We start from the raw sequence: 21500 nt of genomic DNA on the forward strand, positions 1-21500 counted from the left end.
CAGTCTTTCAGTGTCAGAAAAACATAAGTGGGAGAACTCCTGTTTGTATGGCATCTTATACAGTTGAGCCAATCCTCAGTCTGAGAAAAACGTAGTTGTTTGAAGAAATTAATACATTTTACATAAATGACAAACTTTGAAAAGTTACAAAAGCTTTATTGCAGTTTTCGGTGCAGAAAACACATATTTCACATTATTTGACAATGAAAAAGAAGTATGTCCATGTGCACTTATTAAATCCCAGTGTTCAAACAAGCCAAATCCTTATGAACAAGAGGCAAACCGAACAAGCAACATGTTTTCAAAGGTAACAGACATGTTAATAAACACTTGCCACAAATGCAAAAAATGGAAAAACGTGGACATGACCAGCATGGCTATCATATAATCAAGATGCAGTTTCCAAAAAGCATGAAATAATGTTATGTCAAAGTTAAGGAATTGTCTCTTGAAGCTCACTTACCAAAATTTTACCTGTGACTCCAAACAGGTCTGTAGAATTTACAATGTTTTTGTGTGCACAAAATATTTGACGTGTATAGAATTTTCAAATGCCCTTCACAAAATAAGAGATGCAATCACCTATGAGGGACATAATTTCTAATTGTAACATCTGCATAGTGATTTTGGGACCCAGGCCAAAATCAAGTGTAAGCATAATGATATCCAGCTGTCTGCTAGAAATGACTGACAGCGAGGCTGCCTCTAATTCCTCAAATGGTTAATTCTTGAAAAACACAGGCTGTCCGGGGCTCAGGAATACAGGAGGGGTTGTGCCGGGATAGAGACTTGGTAGAGCTTGGTTAGGATTCCTGAGCCTCCAGCTCTGATGCAGGGGTGTTGTCAGGCTCCTCGTCATTGTAGATATTCTCTGCCTGGAAGAAAAGGGAGGAGCCACTAATATACAAGACTAAATGGTTCAGATTTACTTTCCTGTCAGACACCTCTGACCATATGTGGGTAACTTGGAAAGAAAAACAGCTGACACACATCTGACACTGGCATGCATAGTTTCTGCCTGAACTGTAACATTTGATATTTTATAACTCTTTACATGATGCTAACAAACTTCAATTTTAATGTTTGACAGAACACTGCAAGTTCTTAAAAATACCCCACAAGTTATTGCTTCCCCCTCCCTTTATTCTGAAGGAAGGCCAGTGCAGACTCTTCTACGAAGCTTCTACGAAGCACTGTTGTAAGTGATGCAGCTTTTTGTGGTTTAACGTTATCTCGTTGAAATATGCAAGGCCTTTCCTGAGGAAGACATCATCTGGTAGTATATTTTGCTCTAAAACCTTTCAGCATTAATGGTACCTTTCCAGATGAGCAAACTGCCAGTTCCATAAACATTAACGTAGCCCTAGAAATTAAGTGTTTTTTTGTTTGTTTGTTTTTAGACTTTGCAATAACATGCTAGATGGTCCCTCTCTTCTTTAGTCTACAAGACGAAGCATCAATGACTTCCAAAAATCTTCTCTGCCATCTGGGAAGGGGCCTCCAGACACATTTTACATACAGTGCTGCCTGAGAGCCCAAAGATACGGGGCATTGATTTTAGATTTTTGGCCATAATCCTTGCCGAGAGAGAGATTTTTTCATATTCTTGGAATCTTTTGATTATATGTACTGCAGATGATGAAATATTCAAATTCTTTAGTTTCATCTTGAGGAAAATTTTCTGAAATTGATCCATAATTTGTAGATGCAGTTTTTGCAGATTGGTGGCATCAAAATCAAGATGAGCTAATATTTTTTATGAGAAAGTAAAATGTTTTCTATGCTCTAACTTGAATAAAATATTAATTTATGTGATTATAAAGCGGGACTTAACGGTAGTGTAGTGGTTAGTTTGCATTTTTTCCCCGTGTATGCATGGGTCCTCACCAGGTACTCCAGCATTCTTCCACCATCCAAACACATGCATGTCAGGTTGATGGGTGACTCTGAATTGTCCCTAGAAGTGAGTGTGAGCGTGTATGAGTGTTTGAGTGCGTCTTGGACAACAACCATATTCACCATTTGCCAAACTTGCATGATATTGTCCTCAGACACTGAGCAGATGATCCAGGGTTCATTGGGGTTCCAGGAAAAATCTGAGATCTTGGCTGTATGGCCACCGTGGATAAACTGATGGAAAAAAAATATATATATATATAAACAGGACTAAGGACATAAAGAGCGGACAAGCAGGACACCTAACCATCCAGCAAATGTATAATAATGTATAAGGTCAGAGGTTTGAAACTGGCTCTTAACATAAAATAAGTTGTCTCTTATATTCCAGTTTTATGCAGTTAGCCCGTGTCGTTTGGTCTTTAAAGACTGAAGTGACAAAGACTGCAACAACTTTTAACTACTCCTGCATACTTTCTCCGATTTCTACAATTTTGGTATCAAAACGTTCAGCTCGTCCATTCAACCTAACGTTCAGCTAGAGACACCATTCAAATTTTAAACAGATCACAAGACATTTAGCTATTACCAATTTGTTCAGCTTTTTCTGATATTCAAATTCCTATAACTTTCATACAGTTTAACTTACAGAAACAAATTATACCTTAAAATGTAGGAAAGGTTGTCCTCTTTCAGCCAATGTAACTACTAAAGAGCTCACTTTTACAAAATTTCAGCTATGAGCCTTGAAGCAAGAGAAACCTTTCAAATTCTCTCACTAACTCTAATTGAAAGTTTGGTATGACACCAAAGACTGGTTCAACTGTGTTCAAGTCACTGCCGTTTAAAAATCTTTCACTCCATTGAAATAAAAACTACATTACCGCATTCCTCTAACCCTTTTGGTTGTTACAGTCTTCAAATTATTTTCCTCATTATTACAGTTTTCTCACAGGTTATAGTATCCATTCAGTCATTTCTGCTGGTTCTACTAGGAGGGAGGGAGCTAAGCTGCTACATTTTCACTATTTTGCTGCCGTTGCGCAGGAACAGTTTTTTCTAGTAATTTTTAAAACAATATTGACAAACATTAGGGATTGATCGATATATCATTTTAATATTTATAATTTGACATCTGGGCGGGTGCATCCTGATACACTTTATGCTGTAGTTTTATAATAGAGTAACTGCAAAAAAAATCTAATTATGACACATTAACATCACCTACCAAGAGCTCTGGTGGGCCATCTTCAGCATCCTCTGCAGACTGCTCCTCCCCGATTTTACTTGAAGAAAACATCCAAGAAAATCTTGAGTCAGCTGACATAGTTACTTTGTTGTACTCTGCATGATGTTCATTTAGTTGGGTCTGGAATTTTTTGGAAAATGAACATTTTCATAATTGTGTCTCTCCGTGTCATCATTTGTAAATAAAACAAAAAATTCTGTGTTATCACACTGCCACCAGTTAGCAGCGAAACTAATGACCACACTTTTTCAGGGACGAACTTTTTAGAAAACTATCAAATCACATTTAAGCCCCTGAAATAGTCTGTAACTGCTAAACCCTTCCCCCAATTTGCTAATTAAATCTCACAAATTAAAGTGAATGATCTGCATTTGCAAGACCATAATCACTGTGGAATTGCAACGTGAATGTTTTGGCAGTGAAAATGTAAAATGTAAAAGCTCTGGCTTTTACAATACCTTGAATTCCTTTTTTCATTTCCACTTTTTTTTTTTTATTGTGATCTGAACTGTTTGGTGTGAGTAAATTAGAAAAGTGTCAAAAAAACTAAAAAAATTACATCTGTACATTTACATTAAAGATGACTACCATCATTTTGATTTGATTGACAATATCACCAAATCATCAATGATGTCTACATTTGTATGCTTTCTTCAGGCATTATGTAAATCCAATTTCTTTCAGTGGATTTATCAGTTTGGTCACAAACTGCCTCCTTGTTCAGCTGGTTTGGTTTCCTTTCCTGTTTTGTGCATTTTTTTATTTACATGCATATTTCTTAGAATTTTCTTTCCTGGTGCTTTAACGTCTAGCTGGATCTACCCATTTGTTACACCCTCCTCATTTTGTATACAATTGCTCAGACACAGCTGACTGAGGAAGACCAACATCTTTTGCCCCACTGTGTGATGAACTACCTTTTTGAAAAGAAATCTTTTAATTTTTTTATTATAAGAATTGGAGGCTCCCTTTTTGGGGCTAGATTTCTTGCCAGTCAGCTTGGTGCCAGAACTAGTTAAGGCTTGCAAACACTCTTTCAAATGAATAATTTGATTCCATATTCTTTTGCCAGTGGCTGTATTTACAAACAGAGCAGTTAACTGACATTCAATCACAAGTAATCCCAGGTATGACCAGGCCCAAAGTGTTTCCATCTCTATCTTTTGGTCTGTGCTCTTTTTTGTGACTCCCTTTTTAATGCTTTTCAACAATGCAACAAAAGGACCAACATACATGAACCTGGACAATGACAAAAACAGAATAACGCAATTCCTGACGTGTGGAAAAAATGGTTCACATTACCAACAGCTCTCAACTCCTTTACTTTCCCCATTCTCCACCCCACCACATTTCAGACTTTTGTCACAATCCAGACATGGTTTCTTGTTAATTGTTTGCATGAAAGTCCATCAATATAGCTTCTCCATATAGCTTCTCTAGTATGAAATTCATGTATGGACCCCATGTTTTCATAAATACCTCCAGTGTCTGAGAACAATCCTACATCCTGTAGTAAGGGCCAACCTACACCATTGAGTTTGGTGGTATGATAACTCTACTCCCTATGTTACTATGCACAAAATACATAAAGCAGGGCTCTGGGATGAATCTGTGCTGAGTACTTTGCTGATGAGTAATATTATTTTTTTCCCCCATAGGTTGTGTGTCATTTCACATTCATACAACATGTATAAAAGAGTTCCTCTACTCCTCTCACATCTCCAGCACTTCTCGGATTCACAGAGCTTTAGTCTTGTCATCTTACATCATACATCCTATGTATGATTTTATGTAATTAAGCGGGTCTGTAACTCTCTAGATGTCTTATACCAGGATACGATTATTTCCTTCCACTTCTTCATAATTATCTTGCCCTATAAATCTGCTTCCCATGCCCTCTTGAGACCCTCTAGTTTTGGTGGATGATATTGTCTCGTAAGACTATAATATCTAGATGCTCCACCTCAAGCCTCCTGATCTCCCTGTACTAGTTTTTGTATCTCTGTTTGAGGCAACGGGGAATTTCTGTTGTGCAGACATTATACAACTTCTTAATTGCAAATATTTCCAAAAGTCTTGTTTAGGGATTCCATATTTAGTTTACCATTTGTGCAAAACCCATAAAATTATCACCCTCGAAAATATCTCCAATAAAAGTAATCCCTGCTTCCACCCACGACTTCCAGTAAAGAGGTTTTTTTTTTTACCCACTTTCAGTAGCTTGTTGTGCCATAGAAATGTCCTAGTGAAAGAAGGGTTTAGACCAATAAGATGATGAGATGCTTGCAAGGTTTGCAAGCTCTTCTTCTAAAACATCAATAGCTATTTGAGATTTATATACTAATATTGTATTGTAAACAACTTGACTTATCTAGGTGTGGATATCTAACCTAATTGACCCCCCTGGATCTGGAGAATCTAAATTTGGTGCACAGATATTAATAAGCATCTGCTGCTTATAGCCACCCACCTGCCTTCCCTGTCCGAGAGTTGCTTGTGGATAGTTATGTTTAGATTTTTACAAAATAATATGCAGACACCCCGCTGGTTAGATAAGTAGGCACTATAAAATATTTTACCACCCCAATCCCTTTGTAACTTAGTTGACTCTTCATTATTTAAATGAGTCTCCTGCAAAAGGCAGCTGTCTACTTTCTTTTGTTTTAGAATTTTCTTCCTCTTCAAAATTCGCCCCTTTAATGTTCCATGATAGTAACCCAAGCGTGTCTGCCATACTAACATAACACTTCTGCTATTTTACCCTCAACCATCTCATCAACCTTTGAGATACATCCAAGTGAGGGTGGTACCATGTGAGAAACAACCTGGATTTAATGTCTCCCTGTCTAAGAAATGTGTACCGGTACATCGAATTGGATGCAGATTACTTGGTGCACACTTACGTCATGCTGTTGGGACGGAAAACCCAAACATGACTGTACAGATAAGGGTGAAGGACACAGCAGCGAGGCAAACAACCCCCAGCCCCCCCCAACCAGACCCTCTATTCCACATCACCCAAGGTCTTCAAAGGATATCTCTATCCCAGCCAGGACTCCAGCGACCACCATCTACCAGGAAATGCAGGGCACCCCCTCCTTTTACATCATGTGTCCTAGCAGAGCAGGGCACAAGGGGATGTGCAGGATGTTCAAGGAGCAGCAGCATGCCATGATGCGTTCAGGGTCCCTGCTATAGTAGTCTTACTACTGACAGCTGTTCTGAGAACAAGCTGGGACCCAGTAGGATTCTGGAATTAGTTAGCAAAAGAAGGAATCGAAAACAGTCAACTTGTTGGGTGAATCTATCTAATCCAGTGTTTTTTAACCTTGGGGTCGCGTGGAATTTAAATGGGGTCGCCTAAAATGTGTAGTAATTGATAAAAAAAAAAATTCAAAATTTTTTTATTTAAATTTTTTTAATCAAAATTATTATTTAAAATGTAAACTGTTTTCTATATTTTCACATTCTCGAATATAAATTAAAATAAAATATACAAGTAACAATATCTGAGCAGGTGCATCTTGATTGACGGCTGCAATCACGTGACTGCACGAGTGACCTTTTATGACGCTACTTGAGTTCACTCGCTTTTGCCAGTCACCAACTTGCAGTCAGTAGGAAAACAGAAACGGAGAAAAAAATGGAAAAATGTCTTCGCCCGCCAGGTCCTGTAAATACACTTACAAGTGGAACGGAGAAACAGACATAAAAAAGACAGAGAAGATATGACGAAAGATTTATTGAGTATGGCTTTACAAGCGTCATTGAAAGCAACGAAGAGAAGCCGAAATGTCTGTTGTGTGCTAACGTTCTGTCTGCCGAGAGTATGAAACCCAATAAGCTGAAAAGACACCTTGAGACAAGACACCAAGAACATCTCGACAAACCAAGATCTTCTTGGAAGAAATATGCCGAGCTGAATAAACAGCGAGTGTACTTAAAAAAAGCTGTGACTGTTGGTGACCAGGCATTGAGAGCGTCTTTTGAGGTGAGCTATCTTGTTGCTAGGGCTATGAAGCCGCATACCATTGCTGAGACATTAATACTGCCAGCTGCCATCAAAATGGCCATATATGGCAGGAAGAAGCTCAAAAACTGATGATGATACCACTGTCTGATAACACAGTTAAAAGAAGGGTTTATGCAATCGCTGCTAACCAAGAGAGCACGCTGACAGAAAAACTTCGCAATTCACCAGCATATGCTATTCAAATGGATGTGAGCACCGAAGGAAAAAATGCTCATGCTTCGACATTTGGTCGTTTCATGCAAGAGAATGCAATCCACAAGGATATATTGTACTGCCTCCCTCTTTATGAATATGAGACTGCCTAAGCAATGGACGATGTCCTTCACAATTTTATGGAGAAAAACGTAATCCCCTGGGAGCGTATGGTGGGATTTTGCACAGACGGGGCTATGGCGGGACGGCGAAGTGGTTTGCACACACTAATCACTCAGCGAGCCCCATCTGCATTATGGAATCTCTGTATGATTCACCGGGAACAACTGGCATCTAAAGAACTATGTGCGTCCGTCGCAGACGTGCTGCAGCAGGCCGTAACCATGGTGAACTACATTAAGCCACATCCACTGCGCGCACATCTGTTTGCAAAACTATGTGCCGACATGGGCTCTGAATATGAAATTTACTTTTTCACACGGAGGCACGGTGGTTGTCGAGAGGTAACGTGTTAGAGCAGTTTTTCAAGCTGAAAAACGAACTGTTGGCGTTTTCTATGGATGTGAAAAAAAATGATTTTGTCGACTTTCTGTGTGACCAGCAGAAAATGTGCCTTCTTGAATATGTAACAGACATCTTTGGAAAACTAAATGAACTTAACACAAGCATGCAGGGGAAAAACAAAAATATCATGCAGATGAGTGATCATATTGATGGATTCAGGGGGAAACTCGCATACTGGAGAGAAAGCCTTTCAAAGGCAAACTTCACTCCTTTCCCCCCAATTGAGTCAGTTTTTAAAAGACAACAGCATCGATAAGTGCTCCACAAAGGAGATGTGCGGCCACCTGAGACGCCTAGAAGATCTCTTATTTCACAGACGTGGATATGACCAAGTTTGACTGGGTGAGGGACCCATTTCACTGCGATGCAGGCGCAGTGGACCTGCCTGCCACCGCTGTTGAACAGCTGATTGAACTTTCCTTTCACAAAACACATCAGGGATTACATTCGCGAGTGCCAGTGGAAGAATTCTGGTTTGAAGTGAGACATGAGTACCCAGAGATCTCACTGTGTGCTCTAAAAAGATTGGTTCCTTTTGGAAGCACACATCTGTGTGAAGCTGGATTTAGCGCCCTTGTGTGAATGAAGTCAAAGTATCGTCCCGACTGGATGTTACGTCAGAGATGAGATGCGCTCTGTCTACTACAGCACCTGACTTTGAAAGGCTGCAGCGATGTGTGCAAGCTCAGTCATCCCATTAAATGTGGTGAGTTGAGAGACCATAATAATACATGAAAGACATGAAAACTGAAGTTGAAACACTGTGATACTTATTATTTCAAAGCTTTACTGTGGCCAGTTTAACATGTGGCAGTAGTTCTATTTCCATAATTCATTGTTTGAGAGTTTGTTTGTTTATTATTAATTTTAAGCTTTGTAATTAACAGTACATGTATTTCCTGATGAGGGAAAATAAAATGTCACTTTGTGCACTAATCTGGCTACTTTGTATTTGCAACACAGTATAACAAACATGATAAAGAACTAATCATAGAAAAAAAATGTTTCTGGGGTCGCCAGAAATGTATCATGTCAAAATGGGGTCACAAACCAAAAAAGGTTGGGAACCACTGATCTAATCTGTTAACGTACAACTCAGAATACAACAGAGACCAGAGTAAACCCCACAAAGCTAGCTCTACTTAATATTAGATCTCTGTCCAATAAAGTCCCTGTTAGTTAATGACTTCATAATTTAGATTTTGTTTTTCTGACAGAAACATGGTTAACAGAAAGCACAAGTGCTACTGCTCTTAATGAAACAGCACCCCCAAATTTTTGTTTCATGGATAAATGCCGAAATGGGAGGAAAGGTGGGGGAGAATCTGCCTTATATCTCATTTGATGATTTCACTTCTTTTGAATATCTTAATTTTATTTTAAAGGGTATTCCTAAAATTCTATTATTAATCATTTACAAATCTCCAGGATACTGTGCAAGTTTTATTGATGAATTTTCTGAATTATAATTGACCATTTTATCTTGACCGGAGATTTTCACATTCACATAGATAATATGGTGGATGGTAATGCCAAAGAATTTTCTTCTGTGCTGGACATGTTTGGTTTGTGGCAACATGTAACAGAACCGACCCACCTTCAAGGTCACACTCTGGACCTGGTCATTTCCAAAGGTGTTGATCTTTCTTCTGTTGTGGTTATTGATTTGGCCTTGTCTGACCATTTCAGTATTTTATTTGATTTATTGATTACTCAATGTTCAAACAACCAGCTTCTCAGTTAAGAAGAGGTACATTAATGAGAAAACAAGTGCTCAGTTTAGGGAAGCCATAGCTATGTTACTAACAGTGAGCGCACAGTCGGTTGATGGACTGCTGGATCATTTCAACTTAAGAATTTTGAATGTAGTGGAAGATGTTACACCGATAAGAATCAAGAGCAAACTTAAGCAAACAGAAAACAACATGGAGAAACACCACAACGGTCTAAAACCGGAAAACAGAATGCAGGAAAGCTGAATGTAAGTGGAGGAAAACAAAGCTTCAGATTCACTATGAGCTGTACAAACAAAGCCTGCATAGTTATAACAATGAGCTGTGCAAGGCCAGACAGTTGAATTTATCTGACCTGATTAATAAGAATGTCAACAATTCTCTAACTCTGTTTACTATGGTTGAAAAACTCACAAATCTTCCTAAACAGTTAAACCCAGACCACCTCTCCACTGAGAAATGCAACGAATTTGCCAACTTTTTTTAGCCAAAAAAATAAATAAATAAATAATCAAAATAATTAGACAAAACATTCGCCACACAGACCAACAAGAAAACTAATCTGTGTCTAAAACCTAGAACTAACTCTGACATTATGTCACAATTTCATATTGTTGATTTAAAAATCCTGGAGGAAACAGTTTGGCATCTGAAATCAACAACTTGCACTCTGGACATAATACCATCTGACTTTTTAAAAACTGTTTTTACCTCAGTAGAAAGTGATCCCCTACAAATAGTTAACAGCTCACTTGCATCAGGCATTTTTCCCAAGTCACTAAAGACAGCTGCCATTAAGCCACTCCTAAAGAAGAGAACTCTAGACACCTCTGTGATGAAGAACTATAGACCTGTCTCTAATTTCTCTTTTATATCCAAGATTATTGATAAAGTTGTATTAAACCAACTCAATGACTTTCTGAATGAAAGTGGAAGTCTCGATAACTTTCAATCAGGCTTCCAATGTCATCACAGCACTGAAACAGCTCTGGTCAAAGTGTTAAACGACATCAGGTTGAATACTGATTCTGGTTACGTTTCAGTCCTGGTTCTGTTGGATTTCAGCGCTGCATTTGATACTATAGATCACAGAATCCTGTTGCACAGGCTGGAAAACTGGGTTGGACTTTCTGGAGTGGTCCTTAACTGGTTCAGGTCCTATTTAGAAGGCCGGAGTTATTTTGTTACAATTGGCAGATATGAATCTGAGCGAGTGGCCATGACATGTGGAGTCCCCCAAGGGTCAATTCTTGGACCTCTTCTGTTTAACTTGTATATGCTGCCTTTGGGTCAGATATTGCAGAAATTTAACATCAATTATCACAGTTATGCAGACAATACACAACTTTATGTGTCTCTGTCACCAGATGACTGCAGCCCAGCAGATGTACTGTGTCAGTGTCTGGAGGAAATAAACACCTGGATGATAGAGAATTTTCTACAATTAAATGAAGACAAAACTGAGATCATTCTGTTTGGTAGCAAAGAGAAGAGAGTAAGTGTTGGTAAATATCTTGACACTCGGGCCCTTACAATTACTGACCAAGCTCGTAACCTTGGAGTGTTGATAGACTCAGATCTGACTTTCAAGGCTTTCACCAAGGGAGCTTTTTCACCAACTCAGAAACATCAACAGAATTCAAGGTTTTCTCTCCCAAAAAGACCAGGAGAAACTCATCCATGCATTCATCTCCAGTAGACACGATTATTGTTATGGTCTGTTAACTGGACTTCCCAAAAAGAGCATTAAACATCTGCAGCTCATCCAAAGTGCTGCTGCTAGAGTTTTAACCAGGACTAAGACATCTGAACACATCACACCAGTTTTAAAATCTTTACACTGGCTTCCAGTCAGTCACAGAATAGATTTTAAAAGCCTTCTGATGGTTTACAAATCCCAAAACGGTTGAGGCCCAAAATACATCTGTGATATGTTCAGAGAATATAAACTTAGTACAGCTCTGAGATCCAAGGACTCAGGTCAACTGGTCCAGTCCAGAGTCCAGATTAAACCTGGAGAAGCAGCATTTAGCTGTTATTGCTGCAAACAAGTGGAACAAACTGCCAGAGGAGATTAAACTGTCACCAAATGTAGACATTTTTAAATCCAGGTTAAGAACATTTCTTTTCTCATGCATGAAATCTGCACGTATCTTTTAACTTATCTAGACTCTTGCTTGTTTTATTTCATTTTAATTATTCCATTTCTTTCTATTTATATTTTTACATATTTTTAATGCCTTTTCTGCTCCCCACTGCAATGCTTTTATATTATGTAACGCACTTTGAATTGTTTTGTACGTGAAATGTGCTATACAAATAAATTTGACTTTGATTTGACACACATGAAAAATTTAAAAAAAACCAAAACAAAACAAGACAAACAAAACAAAACAAAAACACATAGAAACTGAGACACGTGAGACCGTTGATGAGACCAAGTGGTTCTCCACCATCCCTTAAACCATAGGTGTCAAACTCAAGGCCCACGGGCCAGATGTGGCCCGCCATGTCATTTTATGTGGCCCGCGAGAGCTTAAAAGTTTTGAGTGTCTAAGAATAAATACCAAAAAGTAAATTAAGAGCGTGCTTTGACCAAATACTACATTTCCCACAATGCCTTTCGATTGCCTACGTTTGCCGCAGCAGTGTTTCCATGCCAACGAGTGGAATTGAGATATGATCCCAAAATGTCCAGATACAGACGGAAGACTGTTTCAAGAAAGATGGGAAGCTGAATACTTATTTGTGCTTCAAGGAGAAAGACCGGTATGTCTTTAGTGTTAGAGGCGGTGTCGGTTGTCAAAGAGTACAATCTGCGTCCACATTTTGACACCAAACACGGAGCTAAGTACGCTAAAGCTAGCCTTCAAGAAAAACAACAAATTGCCCAAGAATTAAAAGGCAAACTGCGGTCGCAGCAGAGTTTGTTTGCGAAATCCACAGCCAAAAACGAGGCCGCAGTGAAATCTAGCTTCATTGTGGCTGAAGAAATTGCCCACGCTTCCAAGTCATTTTCAGAGGGAGCGTTTTTGAAAGTGCATGCTGAAGGTCTGTGAGCAGGTGTGTCCCGACCAGTTACAGACTTTTAAAAATGTCAGTTTATCAAGAAACACCATCGCGAACCGAGTGAAGGAACTAGCAGAAAATCTTACAACACAGCTGGCCGAGGAGACACGCAGCTACACAGCTTCTTCATTGGCTGTTGATGAAAGCACAGATAACACAGACACAGCGCAGTTATCAATTTTTATTAGAGGTGTAAAATCGGACCTCTCTATCACTGAGGAGCTGTTGAGCTCAGGGAAGACATTGCTCTTTTTATGCAGAGTAAAGGATAACTCATATCTGAACTATCCGATCCAAATTGGCTGTGTGACTTTGTTGTGTTGTGTGACATAAGCGGCCATCTCGCCCAGCTGAATCAGAAGCTGCAGGGACGCAAACAAGTCATCACGCAGATGTCCGACACGATCACGGCTTTCCGGCGTAAATTGGACTTATGGATGTGGCAAGTGAAACATGACAATCTTGTCCACTTTCCTGTTTGTCAGAGCATGTCAACCTCGTTTCCCCGAGACTTTTTCATGTGCTCAGTTAGCTACCAAACTCAGCTGGTTAAAGACCGAGTTTGATCAGCGCTTCTCTGACTTCAGAGCACAACAATCTGGCTTTGACATCTTTGCCAATCCTTTCACCACCGATGTCTGCACTGCACCCCCAACATCTTCAGATGGAGCTAATTGAGCTTCAAAGCGACAGTGGCCTGAGAGCAAAGTTCCAGGATGCTACAATCCAGGACTTTTACCGCCTGCTGCCCCCTGTTCTGTCCATGTTTGGAAGCACCTATCTGTGCGAACAGTTTTTTTCCATAATGAATCTGAACAAAAACAAGCACAGATCCCGCCTCACGGATGACAACCTCCATGCTGTTCTACGCATTGCCTCAGCACAGGACCTAAAGCCAGACATGGACACACTGGCAACGGGAAAACGGTGTCAGACATCTGGTCAGAAGAACACAGCAAAGCATTTTTTTGAAAACTTAGTTAAAATGTAATTCAACCAAGAAGAACAGTTAAACGGTGTGCAATTTAATGATTGTGCTTGCATTTTGTTTTGTGTGTCATTTTCATAACATGATTAATCGATAGTAGAGAGAGAATCCACTTGGTGTGTTCAAGGACAGGCAGCATCTCCTCATCAAAGACTAACCAAAAAACTTGAGTAATATAGTTGTGAACTGAGTCAACCTTTATTTTGTTATTTTTAGTTGATTACATATTATTTATGTGTAGCTGCTGTTGTAAGTATTTAATATTTGCACGTCTTATGTGTGTATGCAGACAAATTGTTGTCATCAAACCATCAGTTGGATGCAAGGCTGTGTGTAGCCTTTTTTTGTAAAATGCTACATGTGTCATACATGTTCTTTGCAGCTCGGTTTTATGTTATTTTTCTTTATTCACTTGGACAGTTTGATCCTTCATTAATGGAGTTATGTGAGTTTTCATAAGCTGACAATTTAGAGCAACAAGCAAACATATGTTTTCTATGCAACTGTAATTGTCACTTGAATAAGTTATAATAAATGAGTTATTTAACATTAATGAGTAGTAACATTTATTTTACATTACATCCGATTACATTTAGTTACATTTATAAGTTACATCTGGTCCTTCAAGGACAGCCATTATGCTGATGTGGCCCTGGTGAAAATGAGTTTGACACCCCTGACTTAAACCAAAACAACTGCCTAGTATGTCCGTGAAACTCAAAAGTCCTGACCCGCTGAACCAACACACACACACATCCATATCAAATACACCTACCTATTATCATATACAGAACTTGACAAGACGTGAATTTTGTTCAAGCAACCAAGTGAGTCCAGAGCCTAATTCCTATAAAGAACAAAAATTAATGTCCTCTACTTATATTCCAGTCCAAAACAGAAGAGGGACAATAAAAATCCCTGTGTCAAATCTACTCCAGAACAATATATCTGCTGCTATTGTGCAGTTATTATTTTCTAAGAGAAAGAACAAGAGGCAATATTACAATAGTTTAACTTCTTTGCCCCCTTAAACAAGGTGAACACAAACTTATTCGAACCATAGGCTATAGATACAACTATATCTGATAATAAATACTAATATGACCACCTGGAGAATACAAGAGGACTCACGTGATGGTTCACCTAAAGAAGCCTGAAAACGGCTCACTCGACATCTCCAGTAATCAAGAATATCCTGTGTCGCGCTGGGATCTTCATGAAGCTCTCTTAGAAATGAAGCTTCTCACCTCCTCCGAAGAAGTGAAGTATGCCGGATGTTATCCGCCACAACTCTCAGCACAGCTGGGTATAACATGGTGTACCTTTCTCCTGCAGCTGCTTCTTTACTCCATCAATTTTTTTGCGCCTCTGAATAATGTTCTGTGAAAGATCCTAAAAAAAATAAAATACGTGCTTGCCTCTCCATTCCACACGCTCCTTCTCCCGGGCCGCCTTAGCACTGCTTCTCTGGCTCCAAACCTCTGGAAACGCACCAGGATATGCCGGTCTCTGTTGCCCAGCTGAACTGCTCTGTGGGTTCGCTCGATCTCGAAGTCCGGTCCCATTTCGATGTCGAATACTTCCTCCAAAAAAATTCTGCACAAACCTTCGCACGTCTCCTCCTCCTGGAGACAACAAGTAAACACTACTCCAACCATTCCAACATTATTACGGTGGCCGGCATCTTCCAAGTGGTACTTTCTCCTGAAGTTGGGCAATTGTTTTGGCATCCGTCTACACCGCAACATTCAGGCTTTGGTCGTGATCTTCAAGGGCCGAAATACGAATATCTGCTTCAGTCACTCGACTTCCCAGTTTCTCCACCGCCGTTTGAAGTGCATCCATGCCCGATTTGAATCCGTTTATACTGGATGAGATGCGTTGTAGCAGCGTCCTAATGCTCGTTAGCTCAGCTGCGGTATCCATCTGTGGTGGGTCTGGGAGAGCAGCCATGTGCTCCTCTGTGCCCTCCTGGGTCTGTCGAGTTACACTTCTCAAGCCATACTGTGTAAAGTTTTTTTTGGACTGGTTGCATATTAATATGAAGTTACAATCCTCCTCACGCTTATTTTCTCTATTTAGGATATGTCAATCATTATTAAAGAAGAGGGCAAGGTGAACGGTGTCACACCTGTTGGTCAAGTTGAGTTTTTGTCCTGTATCCACATTTGTTGTGTGACTTCCTGTTATACTCCTTTTGTTGGCCTTTGCTATTTTTGCTACTTTTGTTTTTATAGAATTATATTGTTTATATATACCTGGTAAAGAGAGATTTTTAGTTTGGCCTTGTCTGCCGTTTTTGTTATTACGGCTCTTGGTGTAAGTTCAGAGCTCTTTTGTTAGTGTATTGTTAATTTCTTATCTCCTTGCCAAGAGAGGTTTTGGTTAGCTTCCCAAGAAGCTTTTTGGTTTATTTGTAAACTTAATTTCTTCCTCGATAAGAGTGATTTTGGTTTGGCCTTTTGCCGTTTATCGATGCTGCTGTATGAGTTAAATCAGAGCCGTTAGTTTGGATTGTTATTGTCTTATCTCCTCGCTGAGAGAGGTTTTTGTTTGTTTCACGCCTTCAAGTATATTCAGCTCTGTGATTCTGACCAGAGCCTGTTCCCGTTTTTCCCTCTTTGGAGATGTTTTTTGTTTCCAGGATTTTTCCTGTGAATTTTGGTTTGAAAATAAATATTATCAGCAAAATCTATTCTCTGCGTCCGAGTCCTCCTCAAGAGTTCCCTGTGTGACAGAATGGTACCGTAGCGGATACCCCTACACGGCCATCTTAAGTGCTCGCTTCACCGGAAGTCGCTCTTTGTTGTTTTAATTTGCGATGTTCGATAGCTGTATGATAGATTACAGCTACTTTTTTTGTTATCCTTTTGTTTTCTTGTAAAGCACTTTATGATGACCCCTTACACTGTGCTATACAAATAGTTTTCTGATCACCTTATGATCCTACAAACTGAAGGAAACCGTGGAACGGAAACAGTGATAGTAGAAAATGCTCAGATTGCCTAAGTGCTGACATTTTTCTTTTGTTTTGTATGTACAGTCCCTGACAAAAGTCTTGTCACTTATCCATTTTGTAGAAACAACAGCTTATAACCTGACTTTTAATTAATCCATTGGTTTTAGAAATGGCTCATATGAAAGCTAAAACCCTCCCAAATTATGTTTAATATACTAAAATAAATTTGCTTCACTGAAGAAAGATTGATCATTTAATGAACACGGATTTTGGCAAGACAAAAGTTTTGTCGCCTACAGAGAGTAATGTGAAAATTGAACAAAAAATTTACTTCAAATACAAACATATGTTGCATAACATCAGTGAATTAAGTAGTGGTGCTGTGAGATCCATATTTAATATCTTGTATGACTTCCATGAGCTTGAAGGACTGCATCCATGCGGTTCAACAATGATTCATACAATTTATTGATGACGTCATCAGGAATAGCAAAGAACGCAGTCTGATATGCCTTCCAGAGTTCATCAAGATTCTTTGGTTTTGTCTTCCATGCTTCCTCTTTCATTCTACCCCAGATGTTCCCCTTTTATGGTTGGCAATGTAAGAGGTAGCTAATACTTCTTGATATTTTTAGGCTATTGATATTGCCTTCCACCCTGCAAATCTTTCGCACTCCCCCAGACTGGATGTAACCCCAGACCATGATTTTTCCGCCACCAAACTTAACTGTTTTCTGGGTGAATCTCAGATCCATGCAGGCCACAGTTGGCCTCCTGCAATATTTGCAGCGGCTGTGATGTAATTCGAAGATTCATCTGAGAAATCCAACTTGTGCCACTTTTCCAGCGTCCATCCTTTTAGCAGACTGTGGGCCTTGGCAAATGCCACACGTTTACTTAATTGCCTTTTGTTTAGTGCTGGTTTCTGGGCACTGATTCGACCATGGAGGCTGTTTCGAGACAGAATTCTACAAACTGTTCTGGTTGACACGGGGACTTGAGGTGACCAAGCCTGGTGAAGCTCTGCTGCAGTGGAAAAGGGGCTGGCTTTGGATTTTCGAACCAACAATCGGTCCTCCCGAGCAGTTGTCTTTAAGGCTCTGCCGGACCTGGGCTTGTCAACAACATCTCGAGTCTCTTCAAATCTTTTTCTTATTCTTTGTACTTGACACTGAGACACATTGAATTAAACCTTTACTTAAAAAACCTCCTCTTGATTCAGAAGTATTGGCTAATTATCGACCTATATCCAATCTCCCTTTTTAGTCTAAACTTCTTGAAAAAATAGTTGTAGTTCAACTTTGTGATAATTTACATAGAAATAATCTGTTTGAAGAGTTTCAGTCAGGATTCAGAGTGCATCATAGCACAGAAACCGCACTGGTTAAAGTTACCAATGATCTCCTCTTAGCCTCTGATTGTGGACTTGCGTCTGTGCTTGTCCTGTTGGATCTCAGTGCTGCATTTGATACGATCGATCACAGCATTCTGTTACAGAGACTTGAACATGTTATTGGGATCAAAGGAACTGCATTAGGCTGGTTTAAGTCATATTTATCTGATAGATTCCAGTTTGTTCTTGTAAATGAAGAATCTTCCTCACACATTGGAGTAAGTCAATGGGTTCTGTGCTTGGACCGATTCATTTTACTTTATACATGCTTCCATTAGGTAACATTATTAGACAGCATGGCATACATTTCCATTCTTATGCTGATGATACTCAGCTGAACTTATATATGAAACCAGATGAAACCAATAAGTTGGTCAGACTACAAGCATGTTTTAAAGAAATAAAGACCTGGATGACTCAGAACTGTCTGCTTTTAAATTCAGACAAAACTGAAGTTGTTCTCTTTGGACCTGAGCGCTTCAGGGAGAAATTGTCTAGTTATATAGTTACTCTAGATGGTATTTCCTTGGCTTCTAGTTCTACAGTGAGGAACCTTGGAGTTATTTTTTACCAGAATTTATCATTTGACACACATATAAAACTGGTTTCTAGGACTGCCTTCTTTCACCTTCGTAATATTGCTAAAATCAGGAACATCCTGTCTCAGGGTGATGCAGAGAAACTAGTCCATGCATTTGTTACTTTAAGATTGGACTACTGTAATTCTTTATTATTGGGCTGTCCCACATATTCTCTGAAAAGCCTCCAGCTGATCCAAACTGCTGCAGCCAGAGTTCTGATGAGAACTAACAGGAGAGCTCGATCGTGTTTCTCCAGTTTTAGCTTCTCTTCATTGGCTCCCTGTTAAATTCAGAATAGAATTTAAGATTCTTCTCCTCACATATAAAGCTCTTAATGACCAAGCTCCATCATATCCTAAAGATCTCATTGTAAGGTATTTTCCTAACAGAGCACTTCACTCCCAAACTGCAGGTTTACTTGTTGTTCCCAGAGTTTCTAAAAGTAGAATGGGAGGCAGAGCCTTCAGTTATCAGGCCCCTCTCTTGTGGAATAAGCTCCCAGTAAATGTCCGGGAAGCAGACACCCTTTCCACTTTTAAGATTAGGCTTAAAACTTTCCTTTTTGATAAAGCTTATAGTTAGGGATGGCTCAGATGATCCTGAAACATCCCATAGCTAAGCTGCAATAGGCTTAGACTGCTGGGGGACCTCATCTGTCACACCTTTCCTCACTTTGCTCTCTTTTTCCCCTTGTTTAATTTCTCAAATGATTTTATGAACAGGTATCCTTTGAATGGTGTTTTGGTGTTTTTCCCCCTCTTTTCCCTCTTTTCTGTCTTCTCAAACCCCAGCTGGTCGAGGCGGATGGCCACCCTTCCTGAGTCTGATTCTGCCAGAGGTTTCTTCCTGTTAAAAGGGAGTCGTTCCTTTCCACAGTCGCCACAGGCACGCTCAGGACGGGAGATTGGACTGAAGACAAGTTTCGGTGCAATCTCTTGGTTTCCTTAGCTAGGATATTCATCATCATCATCATCTGCCGCTTATCCGGGGGTCGGGTCGCGGGGGCAGCAGCTTGAGCAGAGAAACCCAGACGTCTCTGTCCCCGGCCACTTCCTCCAGCTCTTCCGGGGGGACCCCGAGGCGTTCCCAGGCCAGCCAAGAGACATAGTCTCTCCAGCGTGTCCTGGGTCTTCCCCGGGGTCTCCTCCCAGTGGGACGTGCCCGGAACACCTCCCCAGGGAGGCGCCCAGGGGGCATCCTAACCAGATGCCCGAGCCACCTCATCTGACTCCTCTCAATGCGGAGGAGCAGCGGTTCTACTCCGAGCCCCTCCCGGATGACTGAGCTTCTCACCCTATCTCTAAGGGAGAGCCCAGACACCCTGCGGAGGAAACCCATTTCGGCCGCTTGTATTCGCGATCTTGTTCTTTCGGTCACTACCCACAACTCGTGACCATAGGTGAGGATGGGAACGTAGATTGACCAGTAAGTAGAGAGCTTCGCCTTCTGGCTCAGCTCCCTCTTCACAACGACGGGTCGGTGCAGAGCCCGCAACACTGCAGACGCCGCACCGATCCGCCCGTCAATCTCCCGCTCCATTCGTCCCTCACTCGTGAACAAGACCCCGAGATACTTGAACTCCTCCACTTGGGGAAGGATCTCATTCCCGACCCGGAGAGAGCATTCCACCCTTTTCCGGCTGAGAACCATAGTCTCGGATTTGGAGGTGCTGATTCTAGGATATTATTTTTTGAATTGGCTCTATATGAATGAATTGGATTATGATTACAATGAATTGAATTCCAATTGGCTTGAATTGGACTATATTATTTAAGTGCCTTGAGATGACAATTGTTGTAATCTGGCGCTATATAAATAAATAAGTAAAACTGAATTGAAGGTGTCAGTCACCTCAGCTGTGGATCTGGTCTTCAGCCTCTTGATAATCAACGCTTTGGTCTCAGGGTGAATCTTAGGCATGTTGTCAGAGGTCAAGTTGCAGTTGATGTAAGGGTAAATGGTAAATGGACTTGTATAGCGCTTTTCTAGTATAACTGACCACTCAAAGCGCTTCACTACATGCCGCATTCACCCCACTACGTGCTTTTCTAATCATTGGTACACACTTTCATACCCCAATGATACACTGGGAGGCAACGTGGGGTTCATTGTCTTGCCTAAGGACGCTTCGACATGTAGCCGGGGAAGCCAGAGTCGAACCACCAACCTTCCGACTGGTGGGTGACTGCTCTTCCTCCTGAGCTATTGCCGCCCTGGTAGGTGCTGGGGTTCTTTTTATACACACCCACTAATTGGTTAATTGATTATTGATCACAGGTGAGGCTGTAATCTAGGATTGGGTGCATCATATGACAAGGCAACAAGACTTTTGTCTTTGCAAAAACTGACTCCGTGGGCTTTACCCAGCTGTGAACGTTAGAATTCTTTTCAGCAGTTTTGTTTGGCACCAAAACATTATTTCAAAAGCTGTTGGGATTGAAATTAGCCATTTCTTGTAAAAAAAAAATAAAAATTGACATATATTTTAGGGGCACTTAAGGTCAACTTGTACCCAAGTGACAAGACTTTTGTCAGGGACTGTAGTACACTAATTTTCCTGGGAGGTTTTGAAACCTGAGGGCTGCATGGCGGTGTGGTGGTTAGCATTGTCGCCTCACAGCAAGAGGATACCTAGTTTGAATCCCAGCTAGGGACTTTCTGTGTGGAGTTTTCATGTTCTTCCCGTACATGCGAGGGTTCTCTTCGGGTACTCCGGGTATTCTTCCCACCGCCCAAAAACATGCACATCTGGTTAATTGGTGACTAAATTTTCCTGTGAGTGAGTGTGAGCATGAATGGTTGTTTGCCTCATTTGTCTTTATGTGGCCCTGTGATGAATTGGTGACCTGTCCAGGGTCTACCCTGCCTCTCACCCAATGACA

At 40.4% G+C, this 21500-nt stretch overlaps 1 protein-coding gene across 1 annotated transcript in view; it reads right to left on the reverse strand.

Moving 5' to 3' along the window:
- Window positions 1-135: 135 nt before the first annotated feature.
- Window positions 136-21500, reverse strand: part of LOC140302232 (histone-binding protein RBBP7-like) — a 33612-nt gene continuing 12247 nt past the window's right edge. Inside the window, 4 exon segments of the mRNA XM_072381053.1 lie at window positions 136-819; window positions 822-875; window positions 2020-2130; window positions 3125-3182. Of these exon segments, the coding sequence (XP_072237154.1) occupies window positions 754-819; window positions 822-875; window positions 2020-2130; window positions 3125-3182 (289 nt within the window). The 3' untranslated portion in view covers window positions 136-753.

This window comes from Leuresthes tenuis, unplaced genomic scaffold (genome assembly GCF_036924035.1).
Source record: "Leuresthes tenuis unplaced genomic scaffold, fLeuTen1.0.hap1 SCAF_2, whole genome shotgun sequence".
NCBI classification, from domain to species: Eukaryota; Metazoa; Chordata; class Actinopteri; order Atheriniformes; family Atherinopsidae; genus Leuresthes; species Leuresthes tenuis.